The sequence below is a fragment of the Protobothrops mucrosquamatus genome, unplaced genomic scaffold, assembly GCF_001527695.2.
Source record: "Protobothrops mucrosquamatus isolate PMUCROS unplaced genomic scaffold, P.Mucros_1.0 scaffold1246, whole genome shotgun sequence".
Taxonomy (NCBI): Eukaryota; Metazoa; Chordata; class Lepidosauria; order Squamata; family Viperidae; genus Protobothrops; species Protobothrops mucrosquamatus.
The window spans coordinates 92,747-104,090 of NW_015387453.1; the positions used below are offsets into that span (position 1 = coordinate 92,747).

Sequence of the window (11,344 nt, forward strand, 5' to 3'; positions counted from 1 at the left end):
AATGACATCAATGACCCCTTTCAAGTTCTAGGAATTAGTGAATCCATAGTTAAGTTAACCAAGGATATGTGCCATGTGAACTCGGCCAGGATCTTAGTAGGGAGAATCATAAAGTACACAAAACTGTTGAAAAAATCCAGTTGGTTAAATTTTCCTTTTGGAGAAAAATTGCTAGATAAAGCATAATTTCATTTTCATACATATATTTATATTTTAGGATTTTTTTGAAACATGTGCAGAATGAGAAGACAGGCCTAGCAAAAGAATATTGCCTTCATTGGGACTTATGTTCAGTTTTTTAACAGTAATCTAAACAGTGATGGCACTTATGTAATTCATACTTCCCCAAATGCATTCTTACAAATATACTATAGTTTGCAACTGAAAAGCACATGTCAAGTATTTATAATATCAGATGATTTTTTTTTAAAAAAAAAATCACACTGGAAAAAAAAATCGCTTGCACAGAAATTGTATAAATGCCATCTAAAATTATATCTATCAAGGAAACTTTCTACAAAAATGTGCCTGAAATGATGCAAAAATTTTCTTTAAAATTGCAAATTAATGCAGGTGTAGAAGGAAATGAATGTAAGGTTTTAAAAAAGGCAAAATTAAGTGAAACTGAAATTTACTGATTCACACAGCCATCATTAACATGTTTTTCCTTGCCTGGATGTTTGAACTAGATGAAGTTGTGTGGCAGCTTTCTTTGGATGTTTCATGCCCACATTCATGAAGTGAATGTGGTAGTGCACTTACCAGAGTTAGTCAGCTATTGCACCCCATAAAGCTTTGATAGTCTACTCTTAGACAATGATAAGCCACCATGTATTAGCCACATGTGAGCATGCAAAACCATCTGAGATGGGTAAATTCCTGAATCCATTCTGACACATCTCTGACATATCTTTTTTTGAAGATATGATGTGGTGACCAACAAAATTGGAGAAGAGCACGTGTTACCATTCCTGAAACTTTTTTTTTTTTTGCATCTCTTAACTTCAAGAATAACAAGGTGATTGTATAATAATAACGCAAAGCTTTGACCATCCTATTGACAAACACAGTTAAGCCTTCTGTTCCTTCCTGCAAAATGTACTTCTTTTGAAAGGAAAAAAAGAAGATATCTTAGCTGCTAATTTTGGTAAGCATCTTGTTAATTGCTTGTTTCACATGAGTAGTGGAACTTCGCCTCCGAGTCTTGCCTTGAACCATTTTGCGACGTCGCACTTCCCGGCAAAGCTCATAAAAAGCTTCCATAATGTTGCCTTCTCCTGTACATGCAGAGCATTCATAAAAGGCACAAGCTAGTTCCGTGGCCAGCTTCTCCCCTTCTTCAGTGCTGACCTGCCTGGAGTGGTCCAAGTCTGCTTTGTTCCCCACTAGGATCAAAGTAACGTTCTTGGGTTTTTTGACTTCATCCAACAAGTTCTTTAGGGGAAGGACTTCTTCAAAGCTGCCTCTATCTGTGATGTCATACACCAGCACAAATCCTTCACCCCATCGTACGTGTCCTTCCTTCTGAATAACATCCTCCTATTTCAAAAAACAGACAAAGAAAGAAGAAAGTTGTTTGGCAGATCTACAGGAGACAAGATTCATATAGATTTTAGAGACCTCTGAATAGCAGAGTTTCTATGTGATGTTATATTTTGGGGGGATTCTCTAGGGTACATAGATACATCAACGTTCTCTTGGATGCTTCTGGAGAGAAACATTAATAACCCTGTGTTTACTCCACATCCAAGAGAATATCACCAGAACTGAAATATCTTTGTTCCCAATTTTAGACCACTGTATTATTCTAACACTCTGGCATTTTTTTTTAAAGATAATAGTTCTTCCCCTTTGAGCTTTGCATGGCCTGGCTATTGTGGTCAGACTAAGTTACACTAATTGATGGTTGTTCTAAGGAATGGAATATGAATCTCATCTATCCAATTGAGAAATAGTTGCACTGAGGATGAAAATAGCTATACACATCTGACTGAAGAATTGTCTTTGAGACTTGAAGATCTGAAAAAACTAGAATTATTTTTGAATTTAGCACTTGCTTCTCCAGGTACAGTGAACCTGTGTCTTTTTAGAAGCTGCCGAATTGCATGTTAAGATATTTAAATTTTGTAGCTGGAGCAGTGGGTTTCAGTAGTGAGCCAGAACATACAGTTATAGTTGATTGCATGAGGCAATCTGCACTGTGATTGGTAGCTGTGGGTGTGGAGGGGGAGTTTCTCCTTTTTCCTGTCCTTTTTCTTCGGTGTGCCCTGTATGCTCTGTGATTTACCTCATGATGCTCCTGTTTACCTATCTAGTTTGTTGCATATGTTGATGTAAAATATATTTATATAAAACTACACGTACATGTCATATGACTTCATTTGAACACCTGCTGCACAATTCCCTGACATTGCAACTTCCAGCTGCTCCAATTAACAGAGGTCTGCAAAATGTTTTGCTTTATAATATTTTGACTTTGGAATAGCTGATTTGCAGGATGGTCCATTTCCATTAAATTCGGAACCGTTATTCTGAGGAATTAGAACATTCTGACTGCAAAATATATTGTACATGTTGATTAGCCAGCAGGTCCAGGGGGAGAGTAATACTGGTGATTGTAGTTTGGCATTCTCTGGAGGGCTACAGGTTCAATATCTTTTAGTTTTGCATATAAACAGATTTTTTAAAAAACACATCCAAGTTTAATTACTTCAGCTACAATGATATAAGCCACTGGAAGTTAAGATTCAAAAAACTGAATGCAACATTAAAAAAAATCTTTTTGTGGAAAAAGAATGTGCAGCAAATGTCATACCATTTAAAAAATAAATACCTTGATAAATATTTCAATCCCATTATTGGCATAAAGCATGTGACATTTCAGTAAATTCAGTGTGACCTTCACTGAATTTTGCATTTGTATACAGATCAGGAGTGCCATTTTCACTCTGGCATTTAGCTGTTTGTAAGACAGATCTCTGGCATCTGGCCTGTCTTTGCAAAGTTATTATCCACTCAGAACTTTTGTACATTTAATTATGTGCGTGAAATGTGAAATGATGTGAAAATTAAACAATTTTTCAAATATTACTCTTCATCATCATAAACATATGGATGGAAAAAACACTACAGGGGCTGCTGGCTTCGTCTTTCTTGCTCTTCTGTTAGTGGTAAATGATAAAATATCAGAATCCCTTTATTCCAGTTGGGAAATTCTACAAATGTTTGCCAATTCTTTCTTTTCCATAATTTTCCTAGTGAGTGGAGAGCTGTGCCACTAAGTCCCAATGACAGAGGTAGGATTTCTTTATCTATCTGATTAATGTCAGTGGAGAATTACATTTCTATAATGGATGAAATTTCCTTAGAAACGACGTTATCTTCCCGAACTTTTCCATACATGTCAGACTATTTCCTCCAATTGCTTCTGAGCAAAATTATTGGAGGGGAATGAAGGAAAAAGAGAAAAGGGAAGGGAGGGAGGGAGGGAGGGGGGAGAAGAAGGAAGGAAGGAAATGACATTAGATAAATCTGGGAAGGAGGGAGGGAGGGAGGGAGGGAGGGAGGGAGGGAGGGAGGAAGGAAGGAAGGAAGGAAGGAAGGAAGGAAGGAAGGAAGGAAGGAAGGCTCCATCCCCAGCTTTCTTTATCATTTTTTTTCTCTGAACCAATTCTAATTTATATTTTTTTTAAAAAAATGTGATTTCTGAAACGAGACACAATACTAGTTCAAGAATAGTATTAGCATTATATGCAAGTTGAAAAATATTATTTTGATTGGAAGACTAAAGTCTAAAGACTAAAGTTCAATACTTAGATCTACTCTGTATAGACCAGGAATGCAATTTTAGCTTTGTTTTGTATTCCTGCTTTTGAAAATCCCTTCCTCATTTTATTTATTCATATAGGACCTCCCAAGTCAATCATATATAAATCAGTCCCCCTGGACTTGGTGGGGCTTACTCTCAACTGCAGCGAGTCAGGGTGGAATCTTTAGATTCTATGGAGTGAAACATCCCATAATAATGTTTCCTAAAACTGTCCTAGCCCACATTTTTCTACAATAGTTGAGATTTCTGCTATTGTAAGAAACACTAAAACTACCAGGAATATGAAGCTTCCCTTTCGTACTCTCTCACAGTTGGCCTACTATTTTTTTATTATTCTCCTTTGTCCCTTTAATAAAATTTCACTTATAATATTCCACCCATAAATACTTGACGACTTTCCTCTCGTGTTAATTATAGTTTTCTGGCATTGGCATTTTGCTACAGAGATCAGCAGTGTTCTTACCTGCCCAGCTGTATCTAGTATTTCCATGGAAACAACTTCATCATCAATGGTGGCTTGATGACGATAAGTGGACTCTTAAAAAAGGAATGAGAAATATTACATTAAAAGAAAACAATCAGAAAGTATGGTGCATTTCTTTCTTCCCTGCTCATTAGACCTTTCCACTACTTTCTGTTCTAAGAAGTGTGTTATTACTTCAATCCATTTAGTCTGTTATGTTAGCAGGGGGGCAAACAAAAAAAAAATGTTGTTGAAAATCAGTCGTTTTGCTATTCAGTTTCAACAGTGTGATCTGGAATTGTTCTGGACACCAAAAATGGAAGCAAAGAGTGGGTGGCCTGTTGGCTTCAGGTTGCTGACTTGGGGATACAGTTAAGCCTAAGACATTGGTGTATAGTAAAGATGGCAACAATTTAACCCAATTAGTATTTCTTCTTTACAGAAAAACTGATTGTGAAAAATATACAAAGAAGGTAAAGTTCATTAGAACACCTACCTCTCAAGAAATGTGAACAAATATATAAAAACACACACAAATATTGCTATGAGCCTTTGATATTTTTTTTTATTGGGTCCATCCAAGCAACTAAACCCAACCTTGAGATGATTCAATCAGAATCTTGGCTATGATAACAAGTGACAACGTGTCCTTAGCTTCATGGAACATTTCTTTTTTACGCTGGCAGTGTTTATATTTTTGCCCTTTGAGTCAGTGTTGACTCTCGGGAACTGCTTAGATTAGTCTCTGCAATTTTTTTGGCAAGATTTTCAGAAGTGGCTTACCACTGCCTTCTTCCCAGGGCTGAGAGAGAGGACTGGCCCAAGGTCACCCAACAGAAGAGAATCTGTGTAGCTCAGGGTTGAACTGTGGGGTCCTTGGTGTTCTTTGAGGTTGGTTGTTCTGGGACAAGGTAACATCTTCAATGCCAAAAGGGAACAGAGTTTGCTCTCCCAGTCCCTCCATCTGGCTTTGTAACCCATGATGTCCCAATTTATAGCTTGGCGCTATACAAATGGATTCTCCCCCAGAATCTATGCAAGTTCAAATCCACAATCATCCATGAAACCCATCACCAAATGACTTTAGGCTGTGTTGCTATCTCTCAGTCTGTCAGTCCAGGAGATTTTAGGACAGGGTTTCCCAGTGTGTGGTCCACACACCTTTGGTGTTTCCTAAAAGTATTACACATGATTTCTGGTGCAGATGCCAAAATGTAAAGTTCAACGAAAATGGCCCCAAATTGAGAGGATCAGTTCATCTTACATAGTTTCCCATGGAATTTCAGTGGGACAAACCAAGCAATTCAGCAGCCTTGCAACATTTTAACTAAGTATTTTTAAAATTCATTTTTATTTAATTTGGGGATCTTGTAATAGTCGATAGCTGGGAATGTTTCATGCACCAAAGCTTTTGTAATGGTACAGAGATCTGCACAAAGGGAAAAAAATTAGGGACTGTTATTTTAGAGTAAATGGAAAGAAAAAAAATGCATTTCAATTTGTGTCCCTGTAAAAATGGAAAGGATATAATTGTAATTTATTATACATTAGGAGAAGGTAATGCAATACATGTGACTTTTTCCCTGGCATTAGTTTGGACCTTCTGCCACTGTCATTATTCAAATGACGGACTTGCATTTGATTATGTTTTGGTCTTGTTCCCTGACTGGCTTAAGAGCCAACATTCTGGAATATGTTAAAGCATACACTTCAAATATTTAGATCCATGTTTGAGATATTTGTTTGGTGTTCATTTAAAAGCAGCAACAACACTGCAGGATGGAGAATTCTGCATCATACAGCATCACACCTTTCTCTTTCCCACTGACACTGTTAATTTACTCTAAATTGCCAGTTACACCGCATTATCATAAAACAAAAGCAAGAGAAAAAAAATTAAAAGGAGACTGGGAAAAAGAACAGAAAGAAATATCCCCCGCACTGCTGTGAATTATCTGATTAATGAATTTGATGCAGAATAAATAACTTTTATAAATAACAGTGGAGTCTTCTGTGTCTCCCTTCCAAGTTATTCTGTGCTAATAGGAAAAACACCTAGAGCTGGTGTAGGTTGTGAAGTAACAACTAAATGGGCAATGAGGTACAATGTCATGAAAAACAAAGCAAAACCTGTGGTATAGGGGTGTCCTTAAAGTTGATTTTTAAAAACACTGGCAGCCATGGCTGTACATCTAAACTCCAGCTATATGACCTACATAAGAGAAGGTGGAGCTTCAGTTGTACTGTCTTGTCTGCTTTCTTGACCTCTTGACCAGATCCTACACACATTTCTATCTGTGTATTCTCTCACAAATGCAGAGGCCCTCTCCAGTGAAATTCCTTTTCATGGCTTCAGAAGCCATCTGTAATCAACATTGGGTAAATTGGCTGAAATGAACTTTTGGTGTTTTCTAAGGATTGTTAATCCTTCAAACACAGTAGTGCTAAGGCCAGAGCTGAGGATGGATGCAGAAAATCTTATCTTTCACTTCAATAAGCAGATTTTTGTCTGTCCTGGCTGAATGGGAATGCTTGACATGTGGTGTAATGACATATAGGAATGACTTTGGGAGACAGAAGGAAGACCCATAGAGTGTCTGGCTAGGGAATTCTGGGAGTTGAAGTCAGCAAATCTTAAATTTGCCAAGTTTGGAGACCTCTGGACTAGACCAAGGTCAGACATGTGGCAGCTGAGTCTGCAGAAGGGATGGGGGGCATGGCAAACATCTCAGGAGGGACTCTCCCTAGTTGCTTGGACTGTAAAAGAAATGGGGGATAGATGTATTTTCAGACTTGCAAGATTCTCTTAATGTAACCTTACAATAAAGATAAGAACTAGTACTCCTGAGTGAGCTTCTTGTCTGGACTACCCCACAAGGCTGACATTGAGCAAGAAGTGTTGAAATCTAGGAAACCAAAGAAGAGATGGATATATAGATTTTAAGGATCAGAACTTAAACGTCTTGGCAAATGCTTCCATTTTTACTAAGGGAAACAGAATACACAAAATTAAAAAATGGGAGAAAAATGAACAGCTTTGTATCTATTCTTTTCTTTTTAAAAATGACACTCATTTGCTCCTTTCTGATTCCGTTGGCCTGATTGAAAACATCAACAATTATGGAGAAAATGGGTTTCTGAAAGCTACATACATGACAACTTTTAATTTTTTATGTGATTGCAAAAGATCAACTACAGTTTTAGGCTGCATCAGCAGAAGTATCATTTCTAAATCAAAGGAAGTCATAGTTTCACTTTCTCTGCATGGATCAGATCTTACTTCAAGGATTGTGTCCAGTTTTGGGTACCATTTTTTAAGAAGGATTTGAACAAATGAGAAGATAGCAAATGTCAGTCTGCCAATCAAGTCGAGCAGCTCAAGCTACACAGCAGAGACTATTCTACAGATGACCTCCAAGGTCTCTTCCAACTTTATTATTATTATTACTATTATCTCATCCCTTATCTAGAATTCAGCTTCACAAACTAGGTTTCACATTCTGGTATTGCTGTAGCACTATCTTTGAAAACCACAAGAATCTCCTGGATGACTTGCCTCTCCACATTTTGTGATACTTGCAGTTATAAAAGTCAAAGGCACATTTCAAGCTGGCATTTAAGAAAACAACACACACACACATACACTGTATATATCATTGCCAAAAAAAGAGCTCTTGTTTGCTTAAACATTGCCTTATTTCTAGTGACTTTGGCAGCCATTCACAAATCAGTTAAATTATAATTAGTTTGTGGATGTCATTGCCATATGTTTGGAGTCTAAAAGAATTGCCAGGAAAAAAGTATGAGACAAATTGCGACTGTAATTGATTACTCTAAGCCACTATTAATTTTCAAGCAGAACACTATTTCAAGGGCCAGTTCATTTCGCCTTTAGAGCAGCTTGGAGAATCTGAATCATCAAGAAGGTGGGGGGGGGGATATAAGTATTTTTTTTTAAACAAAAATTCTAGCTTGTTCTCTGCCCCTTTGGGCTGAATTTATTCTGCATCACATTCCAAACTTGACTATAATTGTCTTGTTGAGGTTTACATCAGTTCAAAGTTCCACTGGGTAGTGTATCAGCAGGGAAGAATGCTTTAATAGCACGTGGCTTGGCTATCTACAGAAAATTTCATTACAGTGTCAACTTATGGCATTGTTAGTAGGATGACTTTTAGAATGGATATTGCACTCTACTCTTAAAAAACGGAGCAAAATCATATGCCAAGCCAACTTTGGGTCAACAAAATTTCAGTTCTTCCACATTTATACTATATATGTGTGGTGGGCCAGTTGCATCCATTTCTGGTTCATGAGGCCCTACTCACAGTTACTCATGCCCTGATGATCTCAAGAGTAGACTACTGGGACACACTTTATATGTGGCTGCCCTTGAAGAGCATCTAGAACCTTTGATTCTAATGCAGCAGTACTGGCAGTTATGAGTGTTACTAGAACAATACATGTTACATTTCTGCAAGCTGCATTGGTTGCCGGCTTGCTTTTTGATTCTTTAAGATCCTGCTTTTGACATAGCATGGGGGCAGGTTATTTGAGGGACCACCTCTTCCCAATTACATCTACCCATCCCATCAGGTCTAGCAGGAGGAGAATATTAGGGATCACTTCTGCTAAAGAATGTTATCTGATGGGACTGAAGAGGCAAGCCTTAAAACATGGTTTTTCAAGCAGGCCTGAGGATCCCATGGAAATTTGAAGCCCATGAGATGGTTCCATTGAACACAGAATGCTAATTCATTCTCCATAGTCTTATTTGTTTTTGTGTTTGTTTTCAATTGTTGTTTTAGCTTTGTTTTTAACTGTTTCATTGTATGCTGCTGAGAGACAGCTTGTGAAATAGGCAACTACATAATTTTAATCACATAAATAAATAAAGTATGAATTAGGCCTATGTTCACATACTGGTTGCCTCATTTACACCGTGCTTCTGCTAGCTACGAGGAAGATGAGTTGCATCTAAAGGGGGGTCCTTGATTTACATTTTTGCCTTTGGAATTTGATGACTGGCAATGAAATTTGCAACAATGACACATAAAGGTATTCCGCTGGAGACATTTCAAAGGATATTTGAAGGAGAAAGAAGCTTACAGCTACAAGAACAGTAACTATATTTGCTTATACGAGGGCAATTCGAAAATAAACCTCCGTTTGGTTATCAATCACAGATACTCGCAGATACAGAACTTTTATTATACACATTAGAAAACTACAACATTACATTACTTTTCGACATAATCGCTATTCAAATTGAGGCACTTGTCATAACCTCTTACAAGGTTTGAAATTCCTTAGTAATAGTCGCTCGGCGCCAAATCTGGGCTATGGGGGGGCGGTGATCAAAAACATCCCAACGGAACTGCTTGAAAAGTTCTTGGGTGCGTCTAGCGGTGTGCAGGTGAGCATTATTGTGAACCAACACACCAGAAATGGTGCCATAGAAAATCCCGCCAAATGTGAAGATGCCAAAGGAGTACTGCTAGTGAAGTTCATGGAGTGTGGTTCGACCATCAATTCAGAAGTCTACTGTGAAACATTATGAAAATTCAGACGAACCATCCATAACAAGCGTCGGGACACACTGACTTCCGGTGTGTTGTTTGTTCACGATAATGCTCGCCTGCACACCGCTAGAAACACCCAAGAACTTTTGAAGCAGTTCCATTGGGATGTTTTTGATCACACACACACCCCATAGCCCAGATTTGGCGCTGAGCGACTACTACTAAGGAATTTCAAACCTTGTAAGACGTTATGACAAGTGCCTCAATTTGAATGGCAATTATGTCAAAAAGTAATGTAATGTTGTAGTTTTCTAATGTGTATAATAAAAGTTCTGTATCTGTGAGTGTCTCTCATTGATAACCAAATGGAGGTTTATTTCTGAATTGCCCTCGTATGAATACACTATTTAAAAGAGATCTTAAAGAAAAAATGCAAGAGGCAAAGGAGAATAATTTGAATACTAGAAAATAAAATAGGATTTGTGAGCTATAACACAGAGATGAAAACAAGTGGGAATATAAATGATAAGCCAAGAGATGAAAAATGACCTGGGTAATGATCCATTACTGAATTTACAAAAGAGAGCTGTTAAAGCGAGGAAGAAATTCCCAAGAAAATTTGGATGGAGATCAGATCTTATGACAGCATCTTAATGAAGCAAAGATTAAGAATGATGGGAGCAAAAGAAATGAGCATGAAACTGACCTGCCTGATTAGGGTAAAAACAAGAAATTCATTTATAATATTCTAAGAACCTTTTATGGACTTTTTGCTAATCCTGGACAGAAACATTAACAATTTGGGGAATGGTTGATGGATAAGGCTTGAGATATGGGAAGAAGCAATTTATGTAATGTCATATCAAAGGGGATAGACCAATACTAAATTTGCTTGCGCTTTTTTTTATAAAGAGCATCAGAAGTGACTTCTTTAAATAGTCTTTCCTTTTTTTCTTTTCTGTCTGCACTTTTTCCTTTCCTTTTTTTCTATTCTTTTGTTTCTCTTGGATTTTGGATGGTTTAATTTTTTTTAATATTATTAAAACTTTTAATAAAAAGTAATTTTTAAAAAAAGATGCAATCAACACTTTCCCTACCCCAAAAAATTAAAGATGATTTTAGGGAGCATTTCATTCCCCCCTGTCCAAAGCAGTTATTTTGCACCAAACATATTTTCTATAGTACTCTAATTTTTAAATAATATTGAAGAGATTATATTACACTCAATAATGGTAGTCATGCAGTCCAAAGACTAGGCTTAAAATATTTAAAATCTGGGAATTTTAGGATTGAGCCCCCACCCTCTAGAACGAACTACCCCCAGAGATCCAGGTGATCCCGGATCTCCCCTCCTTCCGCCGCGCCCTAAAGACATGGCTTTTTCAACAAGCGGGTTTGGCCTAGGGAATTTTAGTGGGGTTTTTAAGGGTAATTTTAAGGGTAATTTTAACGATTGGCCTTTACGAATATTTTCTTTTAATTTGGTTTTAATATGGATATTTATTGTACTGTTGTTTTATAAGGCTGTTA

The 11,344-nt window shown here is 37.3% G+C and overlaps 1 protein-coding gene across 1 annotated transcript in view; it reads right to left on the reverse strand.

Moving 5' to 3' along the window:
• Window positions 1–1,114: 1,114 nt before the first annotated feature.
• Window positions 1,115–11,344, reverse strand: part of LOC107292021 (ras-related and estrogen-regulated growth inhibitor-like) — a 60,918-nt gene continuing 50,688 nt past the window's right edge. The window contains exons 3-4 of the mRNA XM_015821083.1: window positions 4,293–4,366; window positions 1,115–1,539 (exon numbers count right to left, since the gene is read on the reverse strand). Of these exons, the coding sequence (XP_015676569.1) occupies window positions 1,132–1,539; window positions 4,293–4,366 (482 nt within the window). The 3' untranslated portion in view covers window positions 1,115–1,131. The remainder of the gene's footprint in view (window positions 1,540–4,292; window positions 4,367–11,344) is intronic.